The sequence below is a fragment of the Paroedura picta genome, chromosome 11, assembly GCF_049243985.1.
Source record: "Paroedura picta isolate Pp20150507F chromosome 11, Ppicta_v3.0, whole genome shotgun sequence".
In the NCBI taxonomy this organism is placed as follows: Eukaryota; Metazoa; Chordata; class Lepidosauria; order Squamata; family Gekkonidae; genus Paroedura; species Paroedura picta.
Window position 1 is genome coordinate 60,596,251 of NC_135379.1, and position 20,900 is coordinate 60,617,150.

Below are 20,900 nucleotides of genomic sequence, written 5' to 3' on the forward strand. Positions count from 1 at the left end.
GATTCCCACTGCTGGAAATGTCATTGCTGGTTGTTCCTAGCCTCGTGTCCCCCTCCCACATCTAACTGCTGGAATTATTTTTCTTACGTCCCACAAAGTGCCAACCATGTGCCAGGAATGTAAATCACAACAGGAACATTTTCCTTTCCCAGCAATCTTTCTTGAATTTGCCTCCGTCTTTCCGTCTCCATCCCCTTGGGACCCTCTTCTCTGCTCTTGGTGCCCAAAGTCCTCTCTAGGCCTGCTGCAAGGGTTACCAACTCTGGCTTGTGAAAATCACAAAGATACGGCAGTGGTGCCGAGAGAATGCAAAGTAACTGTAGGATTTCTGGTTCTTCCAGACTTTATGGCTGGGATTCCCATTCAGAGGTCGACGGGAGCTCCATAAGAGGTCCGTGGCCTTTCTCCTGTTACTTTTATGCATTGGGCCACAAGCTAGGGAACCGGCTGCCTCTCCCCAGAGGTGAGGGGACGGAGCAAAAGGAGGGCAAAGGGTGCAAGTGATGATATCACTTCTGCGGGGCATGGCAGGGAGGCATGGCCGGCTGACATCACTTCTGTGGCTCCTTGAAGCCTGAAAATTTATTTCAGGGGCTCTTCTATAGTCAAAAGGTTGAAAAAGGCTGATCTACAATATACTGTAGAGCAGTGGTCCCCAACCTTTTTGAGGCTGGGGACCGGCAGGGCAACTGCCCCCTGTGCATGCCGTGCATGCGCAGCCGTGCATTGCGCATGCGCAGCCTGGCATGTGCAATGCGCGGGCGTGGCCCTGATTCCCTCTCCCCCCCTTCTGCAGTAAGAAGCTTTTTTACTGCGGGGAGGGGCGGGGAGAGGGAGCCGCGGCCTGGCGCCAAGGCCTTCGCTGCCCGGCACCGGGCCGCAGCCCGCGGGTTGGGGACCACTGCTGTAGAGTCTACACACTTCAGCTGCCCTCTCCTCTACTGGAAGTGATTTTAATAGTATGGAGATCAACTGTAATTATGGCAGAATTCCCAGTCTTGAGCTTCATAACCCTGCCCCAAATGAACCATCTCTTTACAGGCCTTTACTTCTCCCCTTCTGTAGTCTGCAAACAGCTGATTGCTAACCATACGCATTTGATAAGAGGGGGAGAATAACATTTGTTGTTATACAAGGCCAGAGGGTTTCCGACCCACCCACACTTTCCCACACAATGGTCAACCACTTGTTTGAGTTATGCCTGTATGATCCAATTCTAGATATCCTAAAATGAACATCACACGGAGACTTTCAGGAGCAGTCAATTCAGTCCTTTAGGCTGTTTTTTCCTTGGAACAAATGGATGGAACCAGGCAATTAACCAATCAATGAAATAAATAATCTCCTTTCCAAAATCTGACATATGGTATGCCTAGCCAAAAAGACAGCTAGATAGGCTCTAAATCTTATCAAGCTTGAACTCTTCCCTGAAGCTGATTAAATTGAGGCTATCAGGCATTGGTCACATTATGAAAAAGCAAGACGTGCTGGAAAAGACAATAATGCTAAGAAAAGTGGAAAGCAGCAGGAAAAGAAGAGGCGTGAGATGGACTGACTCAGTCAAGGAAGCCACGGCCCTCCATCACCAAGACCATGATGGCTGTCAATGATGTGACGTTTCAGAAGACATTGATTAATTCAAGTTGAAAGTGACTGGATGGCATGTAAAACCCATGTGCAACCTGAACTCACAGACCAATTTCATGAGCATGGGAGCATTCCACAGTGAAATTTAAAAAAACACGCACAAAATTAAAAAAACACACACAAAACAGTCACATCTTAAGAATGCCAGGGTTTAATAATACTACCTTTTAAGGACCCTTCAAGAAGAAGAGTTGGTTTTTATACCTCGCTTTTCACTGCTTGAAGGAGTCTCAAAACAGCTTTAATCACCTTCCCTTCCCTTTCCTCACAACAGACACCCTGTGAGGGAGGTGAGGCTGACAGAGCCCTGAGATTATTGAAGAAAAAGAATAGTTGGTTCTTATATGCTGCTTTTCTCTACCTGAAGGAGGCTCAAAGCGACTTCGAGTCGCCTTTCCTTTCCCCACAACAGACGCCCTGTGAGGGAAGTGAGGCTGAGTGAGCCCTCATATTCCTGCTCAGTCAGAACAGCTTTATCCGTGCTGTGGTGAGCCCAAGGTCACCCAGCTGGCTGCATGTGGAGGAGGAGCAGGAAATCAAACCTGGCTAGAAGCCACCACTAAATAGACAGCTGTGCATCTGAGGATCGTCTTTGGGCCCTATTCCAAAACCATGGCATGAGATTATGAATTATGAATCCCAGTTTCTTTCAGGGCTCTGAGAGACTGCTCTGTGAGAACAGCCCTATCAGGACTGTGACTAGCCCAAAGTCACCCAGCTGACTGCATGTGGAGGAGCGGTGAATCAAACCCAGCACACCATATTAGAAGTGGCGGCTCTTAGCCACCGCACTGAGCTGGCTTTGAACATTCTGCTCTTTATGAATGTTCGACCTAAGTTTTGTAGCAAATGTTTATCTCGATCTGGTGTTGCAGATTACTCTGCAGTACCATTAATGGAAACTATATGTTGTCCCTAGGATGACTATCTGCTGAGTTGTGAGACATGTCTATGTGCTGACTCTAGGAAATGTGTTCAGTGTAAACACAAGAAGAACGGTGCAAACATTGGAGAGCAGGAACAAGCAGTGTCCTGTAGATTGGAACGGCGTTTAAACATGGTTACAAGGTGCTGAGCGTCAGCAACCAAATGTTTCTTCTTGAAAGGCAAACAATTATACAGGGGGGGGGCAGAGACAGGAAACCTGAGTCTTCGGGGAGGGCGGTATATAAATATGAATAAATAAATTAATACCGATAAGCATGGGCTGGACCCCACCCCACTCCTAGCTTCTATTTTTAACACCATTTCATATTAGTTCAGGAATTAAAATTAGTTCTCTACTCCTTCGGGTAGAGAAAAGCGGCATGTAAGAACCAATTCTTCTTTTTCTTCTTCTTTCTTCTTCTTCTTTCTTTTTCTTCTTCAGAGACACACTGCCTCGCCAGACACCTTGAGCACATTTTACAGCCCCCATGGAAATATCTGCAGCTCAAATCCAGCTGTAGATGAGCCAACAAAATGGAAACTACTCAAAGGAAGTTGTGCCCCAGATGAATAAAGCCAACACTAATTCACCAGGCCTTTCGCAAAATGTTCTCCAAATGGCAAGGACTTTTAAGAAGCCCCTTACTTACAATGCCCCGAAACTAAGAATCCTAGAGGGACCTCCAAGGTCATTTAGTTCAACCCCCTGCAGAATGCAGGAAATTCACAACAACCTGCCCACCCAAAGTGATTCCAATTCAATGCCCAGATGATGCATTCCCCCCTCCCCTAAAACGAGAATCCCTTGCCAGTCTGGCCCGGAAGACATTTTTTTCCCAATCCCAAAGAAAGAGCCGAGCACCGACACAATCCCTTCTGCCCACCCACTCAGAATCTGCCTAAGTTTACAGAATCAGCATTTCTGTCTGATGGCTACCTAACCTCTGCTTAAAAACTTCCACAGAAGGAGAACCCATACCCTCCTGAGGAAGCCTGTTCCACCTCTCAGTCATCTCCTCTCCAGGCTAAACAGACCAAGCTCCCTCAACCTTTCTTCATATAACTTGGTCTCCAAACCCCTCACCATCTTTGTTGCCTTCCTCTGGACATGCTCCAGTTTGTCTGCATCCTTTTTCAGTTGTGCTGCCCAGAACTGAACACAGTCCTCCAAATGAACTGAAGACCATACTCCAGGTGAGGTGTAACCAGAGCAGGGTAAAGCAGTACCAGCACCTCATGCAATCTGGACACTCATGCACTGGGCAGGGTTTCCTCAACTGCCAGCACCTATCCCCTGACACAGAGTGTCCACCTCCTTCCACCACCAGCATCCCCAACTGGTGGGGGTGGAAGAGGCCATCAAGTCAGTGTCAATATATGGTAATCCCATAGGGTTTTCATGGCAAGAGACATTCAGAGGTGGTTTGCCAGCTCCTGCCTCAGCATGGCCCCCTGGGACCTCCTAGGTGGTCTCTCCTCCAAGTCCTAATCAGGGCTGACTCCAAGATCTGATGTGATTGGGCTAGCCAGGGCAGAGCCTGTATATTTTGCTGCCTAAGGGAATAAAACAGACCATCCCGTGCAAAGTCCTACCTGTGCTGCACATCTTAGTCGCCACAAGAGTGTGCTTAAGGGATCCATACAGAATAGGGGGGGGGGGCGGTGCGCTGAAGACCAAATGCAGATTCTCAAAGGTGAGTGGCAAGTCCCTGATGGCTCTGCATCCTGAAAGCTAAGCATATTTGGGTCTGGATGCTATCTGGCTATCTCTGGAAAGAGAAGGTAGGATCAAAACATGACACGTCAACGGTCCCGATACAGGGTTTTAGAGAGGAGAACCCTATATAAAACAATGGCCATAGATTTTGTACCCTAATAGAAGACAAGAAGAGGGGAAGGACATGTCCTAGTCCCACTGTATACGTCTTAATATATGCTGATTCTGAAATCTGTTTTTAAGTGAGTGGGGCCTGGTGGGGCTTTTGCCCAGCATGGCTTATGATTGGTCACTGGAGATTTGATTGACACTGTTTGGCAGCAGTGGCCAGCACAGTACAAGGGGAGCTGAGTCATCCATTTTGTGGGTGCCCCCATGACGCCTCTCGGGGACCCTGTCCCTGCTGCTTGTGGTAGCCCAGAAAAGGTGTCATCCGGGATGTACTGACTGTATTTCCCAGACCACAGCAACGCTTCTTGTGTTGAGGGGTGGGGGGGGGATGGCTCCTGGCTGGCAGAATACGCAGCTTGGGGAGGCTCAAAGAATCCTCCCTGGCTGGGGCTCAGCTAAGAGGAATAAACCACTCTCTGTGGACAGTTCGGGGTTTAATGAATCCAGCCTCTGTGCCAGGCACTTTGCTCCGCTGACCTCGGAATGGCCCTCTCGGGCGCTCTGTCTCTCTGGCAGGGAGCGCCTCCCTTGAAGAACGCAGGCCCTTTGCGAGGCAGAGCTCAAATCCTTGGCAAGACGTTTGGAGCCGAATATATGAACTTGTGCCTTCACACAAAGGGACCTCAATGTGCACAAGACAAGCAGGCCTTTATAAATCCCAGAGAGGGACAACATAGAGCACCCTTGTTCTTTCCAAACCACACGGGACTCTCCCATCGAGGAGGGAAACAGCTTCTCTCCCAGTGCCAAATTCAGAATTTCCACTACGTGTTGGGAACGAGGTGCCATTTCTCGGGACACCCAATGATTTTCTACTGGCCGCTGGTGAATAGGCTTTGTCTTCCAGGCGGGGCTGCGCAGGGGGGGAACTGCAATGGCAGACCAGTGCTAGGTGGGTTGCCAGGGCAATGGGGTGGCACCTGGGAAAGCTTGGGGTGACTCCTCTGAAGCCAAGGGCAGGGAGACGAGCAGCAGCCTCAACCACCCACCCTGCCCCTGGTATCCTTTGCTGATGCTCCCAAAAGGGAAGAAGCAAGTCTCTATACGTGGGCAGAGCACTTAAGAAAAGTGGGAGAGGCCTGCAGTACAGGAGGGGCAGATGAAACGCTTGTCATCTCTGTTCCTCCCTTTCCTTAATGGGGGCAGCATAGAAGAAGAGAATCACCAGAAATCTCTCAGTTTTTCTCATGGGTGATTTTTTACCATTTCCATCCCTTTCCTGCTGCCCCAGATACCTAGTAACTCTCTCCTTTTTTAAAATTCAAGACTGGGGGACCTTGGGTCAGCCAGCCCACTCCCCAAACTTCCTCTCAGGGTTGTTATGAGGATAAATTGGAGGACAGGGGCTGTGGCTCAGTAACAAAGCCTCTGCATGGCAGGCACAAGGTCCCAGGTTCAATCCCCACATTTCTTGTTTAAAAGACCAGGCAGTAGGTGATGGGAAGGACCTCTGCCTGAGACCCTGGAGACCCCCTGCCACAGTCTGACTTGGATGGACCCAGGTTCTGATGCACCGCAAGGCAGCTTCATATGTCCTTTGGATCCCCATCAGGAAGAAAGATGGGCTTGAAGCTAAGCAACCAAGCAGGCAAAAACTAACAGTTTAACGTGGAGATTAATTGATCCTTGCAACTGACCAAGCTTTTGCAAAAAAGTGAGGTAAGATTGGCCAGGGAAGCCCATTGTAACAAGAAAATATTTTTCAGTTATTATGTGAGGAGCCGACGTAAAGTAAAGGAGGCAATAGGCCCACTGTAGAGAAAACAGAAAGGCTCAGCCCCTATTTTACATCTGTTTTTTCCCCACAGATCAAAGGGTTTCGGCACATCTAAAGATTTAGGAGCCTCTTGTGGCGCAGAGTGGTAAGGCAGCAGACATGCAGTCTGAAGCTCTGCCCATGAGGCTGGGCGTTCGATTCTGAAAAAATCTAGGTATTTGTTGAGACAACTGTCAAAGAAATATCCTCTGATACCTCTCCCCTAACAGCAGCAACCCCAGGGTTCATCCTCAGTATCTCTGGAAAAAAAGGTCAAGCAGGGCAGAATGTGAAAGGCCCTTTTTCACAACAGGAACTCTGGAGAGCTGCTGCCAATCCGAGCAGACAATGCTGACCTCGCTGGGCAGACAATTCAACTCAGAAAAAGGCAGCTTCCACTGGCCGTGGTTTTAGAATCATAGAATCAGAGAGTTGGAAGGGGCCATACAGGCCATCTAGTCCAACCCCTGCTCAACGCAGGATCACCCCAAAGCATCCTAAAGCATCCAAGAAAAGTGTGTATCCAACCTTTGCTTGAAGACTGCCAGTGAGGGGGAGCTCACCACCTCCTTAGGCAGCCTATTCCACTGCTGAACTACTCTGACTGTGAAAAAATTTTCCTCATATCTAGCCTATATCATTGTACTTGTAGTTTAAACCCATTACTGTGTGTCCTTTCCTCTGCAGCCAATGGGAACAGCATCCTGCCCTCCTCCAAGTGACAACCTTTCAAATACTTAAAGAGGGCTATCATGTCCCCTCTCAACCTCCTTTTCTCCAGGCTGAACATTCCCAAGTCCCTCAACCTGTCTTCATAGGGCTTGGTCCCTTGGCCCCAGATCATCCTCGTCGCTCTCCTCTGTACCCTTTCAATTTTATCGACGTCCTTCTTGAAGTGAGGCCTCCAGAACTGCACACAATACTCCAGGTGTGGTCTGACCAGTGCCATATACAATTTTGGATTGCACTGGAGCTTTTCTCCTAGCCGTCTTCAGCGATGCTGGCGACAGGGCATTTTGGTATGCGGAAATACAAACGTTGGACTTGACAAAACATGCAGAGATAGTGGCAGTTGGGAAAACATGTTTTTGACAATGAGGGGAAGAAGGGGAGGGGAAACACCAGCAGCATCAAGCCAATCAAACCGCTCCCAATTAGCCCAATGACAGGAATCCAATGTCTAGAAATTCAGCCCATTTGTGAGGTAAGCCCAGGGGCATTTGGTGGGTCGCCCATGCAAGGCTGCACTGGGAGTGCAAGGCAATGGGAAGGGCACCACAGCCCTACACAAAGACCCTACTGATAAGGAATACTCCTAGTTTTCCATCATCTGTCCCTGGTAAATCACTATCCACTTTTTGCTTGAGAGCCAGGGTGGTGCAGTGGCTAAAAGAGGTAGCCTCTAATCTGGAGAAATGGGTTTGATTCCTCACTCCTTGGGCCAGGCACACTTCTCTCAGAGCTTTTTTCACAACAGTTCTATTAGAGCTCTCTGAACCCCACTATACTTCACCGGATGTCTGCTGTGGGAAGAGGAAGGGAAAGGCGTCTGAAAGGGTTTTGGGGACTCCTGGTGGTGCGAAGAACCCAAGAGACAATGTATTTCCCTACTGACTACTTCAAACCGTGTGATCAGCATGACAGATATTTTAAATATCCCTCCTATTGAAGCTGTGAGAATTGCTACTTGGAATACCTGTAATCTTCTAACCCCCAAAGAGGACATTTTCTGACCACCCCAAGCCAACCCCAAAAAGAGGACATGCATCTGGTAACCCAAAGGCCTCTTATGCATGGCAGCAGCAACTGCGCACTGCCACCGTCCCGTTGCGGCGGGCCAGGATGCCCTGCCGTTTCCCGTGTAGGCACAGGGGCGGGGCATGCTGGGCTGCCCCGGCGTAGCACGTGCTGAACATCGGGGCCAGAAGGTAATCCGGCGCGGCAGTGGCAAGGGGAGGTTCGGACGGCCTGGGGAGGGAGTGGGGGGCCAGGCCCCCTCCGCAAGCCCAGGGACACCGTAGGGTCGGGGCTGAGCGGGCCGGCAAGCCTGGCGCTGGCGATTACGAACAGCGCCAGCTCACCACAACCCCGGCTTACCCAGGAAGCTATGGAAGATCTCGTGGTCACTTACTGTGGGCCTCCCGTAGCCCTGGGCCAGGAGGTGCCTGCGCTGGTGGCAGCAGCAAGCATTATCGGTGATTTTAACCAAAGCGCTCCTGCCGCCAGCCCGGGTATTCTGGCCCCTGCATAATGGGCCTAAGAGAGAATTCTTTTTTTAAAGGACTTATGGTTTATGACCCCATCCTTGTAATGGCTGCCTCCAGCATGCTTTTGGGCTCAGAAATGCGGTAGCATTAATGCTTTTAATTTGTTAAGAATTAGATAAATTGTTTTTTTTTTTATCCTGCTTGGTTTGTAATTCATAGAATTATAGAATCATAGAGTTGGAAGGGACCACAAACGAGATCTAGTCCAACCCCCTGCTCAACGCAGGATCAGCCCAAAGCATCCTAAAGCATCCAAGAAAAGTGTGTATCCAACCTTTGCTTGAAGACTGCCAGTGAGGGGGAGCTCACCACCTCCTTAGGCAGCCTATTCCACTGCTGAACTACTCTGACTGTGAAATTTTTTCCTGATATCTAGCCTTTATCGTTGTACTTGTAGTTTAAACCCATTACTGCTTGTCCTTTCCTCTGCAGCCAAGAGAAACAGCATCCTGCCCTCCTCCAAGTGACAACTTTTCAAATACTTAAAGAGGGCTATCATGTCCCCTCTCAACCTCCTTTTCTGGGGAGCGCCTTGAATGCTTCCTATCAGGCACAAACTCATAAAAAGAATTGAAGTAACTAGTGCATGCACAGTGTAATTTCTTTTTAAAAATCTACAGTTCTCTTCCTGGACAGTCTCCTTCCACACACTTATTATAATCCCACGGATGCAGGGAAAATATCTGAAAGCCGCATCAGCTCAGAAGCAAGAGAAGGGCCAGATGGTCTCCCATTTATCAAAGAGCAAGGAAAATGCTTGATAAGTTCTGCAAACACAACAGGATGGAAAATTCCCAGGGGCCGACCTGGGCTGGGGTAGTGTGCGCCATCTCTTTAGCTAACCCCTAACACCACTAGCTCTGCAGGTACCAAAGCTGCCCAGTTTTCCTAATATACAAGCCATGTTTCTTTGTCCTCTCCTTATCTGTTGGTTTGGTTTAAAGAAACCTCTTTTGTTTATATGTTTATCATAAACAGACGGCTGGCTCAGCAGACTGAGAGAAGAAACCTTTCACTGCGGCAGCCCATTCCGATGGTGCCCGATGATGCCCTCTCCTGCATGACTTCCCACTCTGCTTGGCGGCTCCCCAATTCTAGGGTGACAAGAGGAATATTCTCCAGTGGAATTGTATCTACCAGGAACAAGTCAACTGGGAGTCAGGCCTCGAACTGGGGATTGCCTGTCCTTTATCTCCACCTGAACTGGGTGATACCATCTGATTCTTCAGTGGTTCCTTATATGTTTCCTACCCTAGACCAGGCAAGCCTGATCTCCTCAAATCTCAAAAGCCCAGCAGAGTCGGCCCTGATTAGTTCTCTGAGGGGGGACAGTGGAAGGGGGATCACCCAGAAGTTCAAGGTTGCTCTGCAGAGGCCGGCAATGACAAACCACCTCTGCTCCATCTTTGGGAACACTACAGGGTCACCCTTGGTCCGCTGTGGTGTGATGGCGCTTTCCACACCCAGGTTTCCTATTCCGCAGGCCTCGTGCTACATTGACCATTTCATGCAGAATTTTTCATTCTCCTGTAGGCGCTTTATCCACAGGAAAGTCTACAAACAGGGATCCTAAAAGGTTCCAAGCACACACCAGGATTTCTGAGACGCAGAAGAAGACGAAGAAGAGTTGGTTCTTATATGCCGCTTTTCCTTACCCGAAGGAGGCTCAAAGCGGCTTACATTCGCCTTCCCATTCCTCTCCCCACAACAGACCCCCTGTGAGGTGGGTGAGGCTGAGAGAGCCCTGATATCACTGCCCGGTCAGAACAGTTTTATCAGTGCTGTGGGGAGCCCAAAGCCACCCAGCTGGCTGCATGTGGGGGAGCGCAGAATCGAACCCGGCATGCCAGATTAGAAGTCTGCACTCCCAACCAATACACCAAACTGGCTCTCGCATATTAAATGTCATATGTAGATATGCGTCACATGATTGCAGCAGCCCTTTTTAGCCAATGATGCTTCTGGAAGAACAATCAAGATGGGTTCCTATCCAGTCCCCACTCAAAATCACTCCCCCATCCAATTTGGATCTCCACTGGAGAGAAGATCTGGTAGGGGGCAGGGAAGAAGTTAGGCACTGACCCACCACCCCGTTTCACTGCTGACCCTTCAGAATTGACTATTGCAGTTTGAAAGGGGTCACAGTGATACAGTTCTGAGCACATCCACCTAGTTCAGGCCAAGTCAGTTCTTTCTACTGCAGCCTACCCCCTTCTCCCCGCCCAACCCAAAATCTAGAAAATTTCCTCTCCTGATGCAACATGGGAAGCTGAAGGGGAAAAAGAAGTCACTCCTCGGGATTCCGATCAAATTAAACTGCATGAGGAGGTAAATTCTCTGTTTGTGATCTGCCAAAGTTTAGGACAGGGGTGGCCAAACAGTAGCTCTCCAGATGTTTGTGGGATACAACTACTACGAGCCTGCACAGTTTGGCCACCCCTGGTTTAGGACTTATGAAGATGATGTATAACGAAGCCTACAAAATGAGACCTTTTAGCTCTAGTGCTATTTTGGACTTACCGTGAGTAGTCCGATACATCTCAGGCGAGACGCAGCTCTGATTGACAGATGCCTTCAGTTGCTGAAAATGCAGGGGCGTTTTCACTGTAAAAGGAGGAAAGGAAATTAACTCTTTTTTTGCTACTAACATTCGAAAAAGCAGCAAGAAAGGCCCCCTTTCCCATTTCCCCATCTCTCTCACCATACGGCGTCTCTGGCGACACTGGAAATGCTGGGGTAGCCGGGGTTGATTCATTCCCATTCTTGGTTGGTGAGAAGATGCCGCCATCTGTTTCATGCAGGTTTTCCTGGTAGCATGCAGCCCCTACCTGAGTAGTACAATGGACATGAGAACACATGGAGTGGCCTTCTACAGAGCCACAGCATAGGCCCATCAAAGCAGCACCTATCCAAGATTTCAGACAGAAGAACAACAACTGAGGTTTTATATCCCATTTTGTACTGCCCAAAGGAGTCTCCAAGTGGCTTCCCATCGCCTTCCATTCCTCTCCCCACAACAGACACTCTGCGAGGTTAGTGAGGCGGGGAGAGCTCAGAAAGAACTGGAACCAGCCCAAGGTCATCCAGCAGGCTGCATGTGGAGGAGGAGTGGGGAATCAAACCTGCATCTCCAGATTAGAGGCCGCTGCTCTGAACCGCTCCGCCCCCAACAGGTTGTTCCACATCACCTATTGGTGGCGGAAAACACGGTCACGTCTCAGCCAATCCCCTATCAGGGCGTAGGGCATGCTTGGGGAAAGTGACATGGTCAGTGCCATATGGGTACCATTTAAGTGTGTTTGTGGTCTGCGCACTAAAGCAGCAGAATGCAAATAACACACCAGCTAAACCAGCTTGGATAAATGCTGTAACCGAGTGTTCATATCTTACTTTATTTATTTACGGTCATTTAGACCAAAATTTTAGAAGCACTACTATACAATAGCAGTTTGTAAAGGGAAGGTAATACATTAAAACAGGGGTAGTCAAACTGCGGCCCTCCAGATGTCCATGGACTACAATTCCCAGGAGCCCCTGCCAGCATTTGCTGGCAGGGGCTCCTGGGAATTGTAGTCCATGGACATCTGGAGGGCCGCAGTTTGACTACCCCTGCACTAAAAGGTTAAAAATGCATCAACAATAAAACTTAAAACTTCTTCACCATAAAACCGCCCTGAGCCTTCGGGGAGGGCGGGATATAAATCTAAATAAATAAAATAAATAAATAAAATAAAAGCCAACATTTAGAAGCATTAACTGCCATTGACTGTTTTAGTCACCCTAATAGAACAAGTCCAACATTACAAATATCTTGGCGTTATTTTCCTGGCTACCTATTCAAGATCTGCCCATATTGATAACATCTCTTTAAATGCACAGAAAAGTGCAGGTGCAATTAAAAAATTCTTCTGGCAGAGAGAGTGTTCATGTCTATGTAGCCTCTCAGCCCATTCCATATTAATAGATCAGTGCATGGAAGCAGACTTCCAACATGCCTGTACTGGGAACCACGGGTAAATGGAATACACATTTTGACAGGCCCCTGAATTCACATCCAATCGAAAAGGCAATCTAAGACACCCTCCGCTTCCTGTCAATTGGATGTGCATTCAGATATGCATCGAAAATGCACCTGTGCACCCATGTTCTAGCATGGCTAGAGCAGGAAGAGGATGATAGCTTATTCGTCTGCTGCAACAAGAAGATGTGGCCACAGCTCAAGTTACAATATCAGCTAAGCTCAACTTGACGAGACCCCAGAGGCGAAAACACCTCAGAGTCAAAAGGTATCTCTGCTTGTCGCCTGCTAGGTACAGTTAAGATTCCCAAGGATACCATAACCCTTTTTTGTTTGTTTTTGTACTGGAGTAATTCTGGCTTACCTCCTTGGTCTCCCCTCCAGGGGCTACAGGTCCTGGACTTTCAGGATGGTCAAAGGCTCCTGGCTTCACCCATCTGCACTTGGCATACAGCGGTTGTGCTGGAACATCGTTATCATACTGGCCAAAACTTAACTTCCTGCTTCGTCCCCCCAGTACGCAATCCCCCTGGGACCCTAGAAATGCAAGCAACACACAGCCAAGTTGGTATATTAGTTCAGCTACACAGTTGAATTCGGTCGACATAGGCAAAATACTTTGCAAAAAGATCTCTTGAATCATAAAGCAGCAATCAAGAAGAACAGAATTCAGGATAAAGGGAAGTAGGATGTACTGAAAAGCAATGACGAATTCCAACATCGATAATGAACCGAATTCACCTTGTCTTATTGAAATATCTTCGTAACCCTCCGCCTGCTCAGGTGCACTCAAATGTCCAAATTCTGTTTCAATAAGTTGTTGAGAATTGATAAAAAGCAAGCGGGTGTTTCTCAACTCTCTTTTGGCATCATATGACATACCCAATGGCCAATTAGAATCTCCTTCCCCGGAGACCACCATCCGTGGATCAGTCTCCAGCCAGGATGCCATAAAAGATAGACCAATCATTAATCAGACTACATTGTCTCCTTGGTATAGCAAAATTAAAACAGATTTTGATTGTTCAGCATACATAAGAAATATCAGTAGCCCTAAGCTTAGAAAGGCATTTACTGCCCAACGTTACTTGGGAGGTAGATAAGCACAGGTACCAATTGGAGCAAGGACCTGCATTGGTGGAGAACCAGCTGTAGAAGACATAATTCATTATGTACTCCCACCACCCCCTTTATTCAGAGACGAGATTCACATTTATGGGAAAGCTTCTTCTATGGGAAAGCTACAAAGGGTTCTGAGAGCCAGAGATAATTATGTCTGATATTGTCAGATTTGGACTCCGGTATAACTTATCATGTAGCTTTATTCGCTTTTGCTAAAATGAAAATTAGGAATAGCTTTGCAAGACTTGATTTTATTTGATTCGGTTAAATTCTTTGTAATTGATATCAATAGCAATGTTATATTGTACCTTGAAACTACAGTTTGCTAAGTGGTTGAGATTATTGCTTGCTTGTTTGCTGCACGCAAGAAATTTCACTAACCGACTGAGCATTCACTGATACAAAACTGCGTCACATTAAGCACATCCTACAATCTCCCAGATGCTACACAAATAATTATCACAGGGTTTTTTGATTGTTTGTTAGGTGCGAAGTCATGTCTGACCCATCACAACCCCATGGACAATGATCCTCCAGGTCTTCCTGTCCTCTACCATTCCTCGAAGTCCATTTAAGTTTGCACCAACTGCTTCAGTGACTCCATCTAACCCTGCCTTTCTCATGATGTGCTCCGCATACAAGTTAAATAGGCAAGGTGACAGTATACAGCCTTGCCGAACTCCTTTCTACGTACTTACATGGAATGTAGAGTTAAGCATTTTTACATGGGCCTACAACTTTGCTGCAAACCATAACGCAAAAACAGAGGTAAAAGTGACTGGTGGGATTGTAAGTGGGAGCTAAACCTTGTGAACATCTCCATTTTGAGCACAACATCTTGGAAAATGAGACCAAAAGCTGATTTTCTGATCCTAAAATATTTTGTTCCCCAAAGTAAGGGGTACAGCCAAACTTTGTACTATTTCTCTTTAAATGAGAAATATCAGCCTCTGTTCTTTAGCACATTTAAATGGGGGGAATAGAAGAACTACCTGCTAACAACCCAGTCCTAAAAACTGTGATCTCTAATCTTAGGGGTACCAAGACTGGACATTGTACAATCTGTAAGTAATAACTGGGGAGTAGAATGTATGCAAAATCCTCTACGTCGGGGGTCTCCACCAAGTAGCCCTAAGCTTGTAGAAGAGTAGCTTGTGCATCCCCTAGAACAGGGGTAGTCAACCTGTGGCAGGGGCTCATGGGGATTGTAGTCCATGGACATCTGGAGGACCACAGGTTGACTATCCTGCCCTAGAAGACCCAGGAAAACAATATCTGCCCTAGGTCTCCCCAACCAGCTTTTATTTCACAGGATCTTTTTCTGTGCTACCTGGCTGATAGCTTCACTGCTGCTGCTTTTCCTCATCCACATTGTTTCTTGGACAGGACAAAAAGTAAAGGGCTGGATGAAAGTAAGCTCAGAATTTTATTACTTAGAGAAGTTGGTCTCATTTTTAAGATGCTGGTGACCTCTGCCCTGCACATTCTTAAGGTTAGCCTGTGTGAACATCCCTATACTCCCATTTTACTGATTAAAAAACAATAACATACATTCAAAACCACATTCATTATAGCATTCTAGTAAACAAAGGAAGAGCCTCTTGTGGCGCAGAGTGGTAAGGCAGCAGAAAGGCTGTCTGAAGCTGTCTGCCCATGAGGCTGGGAGTTCAATCCCAGCAGCTGGCTCAAGGTTGACTCAGCCTTCCATCCTTCTGAGGTCGGTAAAATGAGTACCCAACTTGCTGGGCGGTAAACGGTAATGACTGGGGAAGGCACTGGCAAACCGCCCCGTATTGAGTCTGCCATGAAAACACTGGAGGGCGTCACCCCAAGGGTCAGACATGACCCGGTGCTTGCACAGGGGATACCTTTACCTTTACCTTTAAACAAAGGAAGCACTTCTGCTATTCTGATCTGTTAAAATATCCAGATGAGAAATAGGATGCCTGTTCACTAGGGCTAATAAGAACCCATCCAGACATTAGTCGGCAGATCCTTGCAGCAAAAGGAGGGGGTAATTGTAACCAAGAAGTGGGGAGTGCGAGGGAGATCATACACTTTCCCCATCTGTTCCTTGCCCTCTTCCATTTATCCTTCACCCCTCTCGGGGACTTACATGTTTGACGTAGCTATTTTGGTGGATGCAAAACTAAACCTTGGCTTCAGAGGAGGACTAATTACAATATCTTTCCAGGACTAATTTCAATAAATCATAGAATCATAGAGTTGGAAGGGGCCATACAGGCCATCTAGTCCAACCCCCTGCTCAACGCAGGATCATCCCAAAGCATCCTAAAGCATCCAAGAAAAGTGTGCATCCAACCTTTGCTTGAAGACTGCCAGTGAGGGGGAGCTCACCACCTCCTTAGGCAGCCTATTCCACTGCTGAACTACTCTGTGAAAAATCTTTTCCTGATATCTAGCCTATATCGTTGTACTTGAAGTTTAAACCCATTACTGCGCGTCCTTTCCTCTGCAGCCAACGGAAACAGCATCCTGCCCTCCTCCAAGTGACAACCTTTCAAATACTTAAGAGGGTTATCATGTCCCCTCTCAACCTCCTTTTCTCCAGGCTGAACATTCCCAAGTCCCTCAACCTATCTTCATAGGGCTTGGTCCCTTAGCCCCAGATCATCCTCGTTGCTCTTCTCTGTACCCTTTCAATTTTATCTATGTCCTTCTTGAAGTGAGGCCTCCAGAACTGCACACAGTACTCCAGGTGTGGTCTGACCAGTGCCGTATACAATGGGACTATGACATCTTGTGACATCTTGTGATTTTGATGTGAGAAATACCTTTCTGTCTCAAACTTCACATCCTCCAGGTGTTGGCAACACCCTTAGGATTTTTGGAACTGCTAGTGTACAGTGTCTTTTCCCATTTTCAGTCCAGGGTAGTCAACTGATGAGAACTGTGGATGCATACTGCAGGGGAAGATCAGTAGGGGTCTGAGATAACTGAATTATCTCTTGAAGACCGGTGGTAAAATATCCAGAAGGTCGAAAGTTCAGGAGTGGGTGGGATTTTGGCCAGGGAGGGACCTCAATGGAGTATAATGCTATGGAGTCAATCCTCTAAAGCAGCCATTTGCTCCAGGGTTATTGATCTCTGTCACTTGGAGAAGAACTGTAAAACTGAAGGATCCCCAGGTTCCAACTGGGGACTCACATCTCTAACCAGATCTCAGCGGGGACACCACCAGTTTTCAGCCAGCAGTTTAGCAAGTATTCTTTTATCTGGAATCATAGAATCATAGAATCATAGAGTTGGAAGGGGTCATACAGGCCATCTAGTCCAACCCCCTGCTCAACGCAAGAATCTGGCATCTCCTTCTGCTACCACCAAAGACAAATCTACATGGAGGAAAATGTATATGATGTAATCCAGTAACAAGGATTAGAAGAAGAAGAAGAAGACCAGGACAGTTAGACCACTGCTAGATCACAGTTAGATCACTGCTAGACCAGAACAGCTTTATCAGTGCTGTGGCGAGCCCAAGGTCACCCAGCTGGTTGCATGTAGGGGAGCACAGAATCGAACCTGGCATGCCAGATTAGAAGTCCGCACTCCTAACCACTACACCACACAGGCAACAAAATTAACATTTTCTTCTGCCTATCCTCTGATGAGGGTCGATCTAGACAGGATGCTTTTCCAGGATCTCCCAGGATTGTTTTTATTGGGGGGGGGACCCTTCAAAGGTACCCCTTAGAGCTACTGATTGCACTTTCAATATTATCCGTAGGAGTCTTTTTCTTCCCCTAAGGGCAACTTGGATTCCAGAAAGGGCAGAAGGGTTCAATATCCCAAATAAATCAACAACCTCATATGAGTACTTTGAATTTTTTTTAAAAAGTGAAAGATCTTAATCACAGATCTCCCTTTTTCTAACAAAAACAAACAACCCTAATTTACTCTATAAGGGGGGCGGGGAACCTTAAGAAGCCCGTTTAAAATTATATGCTTACATACTGGTACAAACCTTGTAAACCTGTGTAATTTACAGAACCCCTTTTTAAAGTGGTTTAGGTTTATCAGTGTTATGGGAACAACAGCACACCAGGGGAACACTCTTATTTTATCTGCTCTCTGAAACAGAATATATCTGGGAGGGAGGCATGTTTTCGTTTAATACACGTTACTACTTAAACCAAGCAAGTTTCGAACAAGGTAAACCAATGAAAGAACCTGGGATGGTCACTTCGGTATCTGTGTGTGTGTGTGTGTCTGTGTGTGTGTGTCCACAAACACAGTGTGTAAACTTTTCTGATCACCAGAACTCTTCTTAGGGGGTTGTTATTGTTGTTAGGTGCGAACTCGTGTCCGACCCATCGCGACCCCATGGACAATGATCCTCCAGGCCTTCCTGTCCTCTACCATTCCCCGGAGTCTATTTAAGTTTGCACCGACTGCTTCAGTGACTCCATCCAGCCACCTCATTCTCTGTCGTCCCCTTCTTCTTTAGCCCTCAACCGCTCCCAGCATTAGGCTCCTCTCCAGGGAGTCCTTCCTTCTCATGAGGTGGCCAAAGTATTTGAGATTTCACTGGCAGTCTTCAAGCAAAGGTTGGATACACACTTTTCTTGGATGCTTTAGGATGCTTTGGGCTGATCCTGCGTTGAGCAGGGGTTGGCCTAGATGGCCTAGATATTTCTCCCTGGGTTGGAAGGTCAAGAATACTCCTAGTTAGTAGCGATCCCACAGCTGAAACAGTAGGGGTCTTTAAAATGAAATTTGTCATGTGATCCCTTGTTTGAAGTACTTAGTTGGGAAAGATGTTCTTTTTTTTTTGCTGTTCAAAATATGGCCACCCTGTTGGTGGTAGGATATGCATTTTAAGTGATCTCATTTCTCTTTGTTGTCCCGCAAGTTGCATCTGAACAGGAATTATGAACCATCAAAGGCATAAAATAAATCCTTCATTCTCCTTTATTGTAAAAACAAGGAGGGGGAATCCTACACAATCCACTGATAAAAATGGTTGGGCTGCTGATAAAAACTGCCAGCTGTTAACAAAATAAAGACGATTCTCAGATACATTGTTCTTTTATTTTGTTTGGAAGTGTTATGTTAAAGCAAATACTACTGTGACAAAAAACCTGCTACCTTGCCAATTAGGGTTCCCTACTTCCAGGCAGGGCCTGGAGTTCTCCCAGAATTCCAAGTGTTCTCTGGATGAACAGAGAATCATAGAATCATAGAATCATAGAGTTGGAAGGGGCCATACAGGACATCTAGTCCCACCCCCTGCTCAACGCAGGATCAGCCCTAATCATCCTAAAGCATCCAAGAAAAGTGTGTATCCAACCTTTGCTTGAAGACTGCCAGTGAGGGGGAGCTCACCACCTCCTTAACCAGCCTATTTCACTGTTGAACTACTCTGACTGTGAAATTTTTTTCCTGATATCTAGCCTATATTGTTGTAGTTTAAACCCATTACTGCGTGTCCTCTCCTCTGCAGCCAACGGAAACAGCATCCTGCCCTCCTCCAAATGACAACCTTTCAAATACGTTCAATACAAGAACTTCAAGAGGAACTAAGAAAGAAAAGGGAAATGTTCAGGAAATGGAGTGAAGGACAGAGCTCTAAAGAAGAGTACCTCTAAAGAAGAGGCACTGTAGACCAATCATCAGAAAGGCCAAAGCTGAGAGTGAGCTAAGGTTGGCCAGGGAAGCCCACTGTAACAAGAAAAGATTTTTCAGTTATGTGAGGAGCAAACGTAAAGTAAAGGAGGCAATAGGCCCACTGTTGGGTGCGGATAGACAAACTCTAATGGAGGATGCAGAGAAAGCAGAAAGGCTCAGTGCCTATTTTACAACTGTTTTTTCCAACAGGTCAATGGTTTTAGGAACATCTAGAGATGGCAGTAGCCAAGTGTCTGGGTGGCAGGTTGACATGGACAGAGAGGTTGTCGAGAGGCATTTAGCTGCACTGGATGAGTTCAAATCCCCTGGGCCGGATGAAATGCATCTGAGAGTGCTCAAAGAACTTTCCGGAGAACTTGCACAACCCTTGTCCATCATCTTCAGGACCTCTTTAAGTACTGGAGATGTCCTGGAGGACTGGAAGAGAACAAACATTATTCTGATCTTCAAAAAAAGGAGGAAGGATGACCCGGGAAACTACAGACCAGTGAGTCTGACTTCTGTTGTGGGGAAGATAATGGAGCAGACATCTGGAGGACAATTTGGTGATCCAAGGAAGTCAGCATGGATTTGTCTCCAACAGGTCCTGCCAGACCAACCTGGTTTCCTTTTTTGACCAAGTAACAGGTTTGCTGGATTGTGGAAATTCGGTTGATCTTGTTTACTTGGATTTTAGTAAAGCATTTGATAAGGTTCCCCATGATGTTCTGATGGATAAATTGAAGGACTGAAATCTGGATATTCAGATAGTTAGGTGGATAGGGAATTGGTTAGAGAACCGCACTCAAAGAGTTGTTGTCAATGGTGTTTCATCAGACTGGAGAGAGGTGAGTAGCGGGGTACTTTTTAACATATTTATTAATGATCTAGATGAGGGGGTGGAGGGACTACTCATCAAGTTTGCAGATGACACCAAATTGGGAGGACTGGCAAATACTCCAGAAGATAGAGACAGAGTTCAACGAGATCTGAACACAATGGAAAAATGGGCAAATGAGAACAAGATGCAATTTAATAAAGATAAGTATAAGGTTCTGCATCTGGTTGAGAAAAATGAAAAGTATACCTACGGGATGGGGGATACGCTTCTAGGTAACACTGTGTGTGAACGAGACCTTGGGGTACTTGTGGATTGTAAACTAAACATGAGCAGGCAGTGTGATGCAGCGGGGGAAAAGGCAAATGCCATTTTGGGCTGTATCAACAGGGGCATCACATCAAAATCACAAGATGTCATAGTCCCATTGTATACGGCACTGGTCAGACCACACCTGGAGTACTGTGTGCAGTTCTGGAGGCCTCACTTCAAGAAGGATGTTGATAACATTGAAAGGGTACAGAGGAGAGCAACGAGGATGATCTGGGGCCATGGGACCAAGCCCTATGAAGATAGGTTGAGGGACTTGGGAATGTTCAGCCTGGAGAAAAGGAGGTTGAGAGGGGACATGATAGCCCTCTTTAAGTATTTGAAAGGTTGTCACTTGGAGGAGGGCAGGATGCTGTTTCTGTTGACTGCAGAGGAGAGGACATGCAGTAATGGGTTTAAACTTCAAGTACAACAATATAGGCTAGATATCAGGAAAAAAATTTTCACAGTCAGAGTAGTTCAGCAGTGGAATAGGCTGCCTA

General features: G+C 46.9%; 1 protein-coding gene across 14 annotated transcripts in view; it reads right to left on the reverse strand.

The window, feature by feature from the left end:
• The window catches only part of TNS3 (tensin 3), a 258,750-nt gene that overhangs the window by 44,309 nt on the left and 193,541 nt on the right, over positions 1-20,900 (reverse strand). For all 14 annotated transcript variants that reach the window (XM_077303191.1, XM_077303190.1, XM_077303189.1 and 11 more), the window contains 3 exons: positions 12,868-13,040; positions 11,187-11,313; positions 11,006-11,089 (listed from right to left, as the gene is read on the reverse strand). In XM_077303191.1, the coding sequence (XP_077159306.1) occupies positions 11,006-11,089; positions 11,187-11,313; positions 12,868-13,040 (384 nt within the window). The remainder of the gene's footprint in view (positions 1-11,005; positions 11,090-11,186; positions 11,314-12,867; positions 13,041-20,900) is intronic.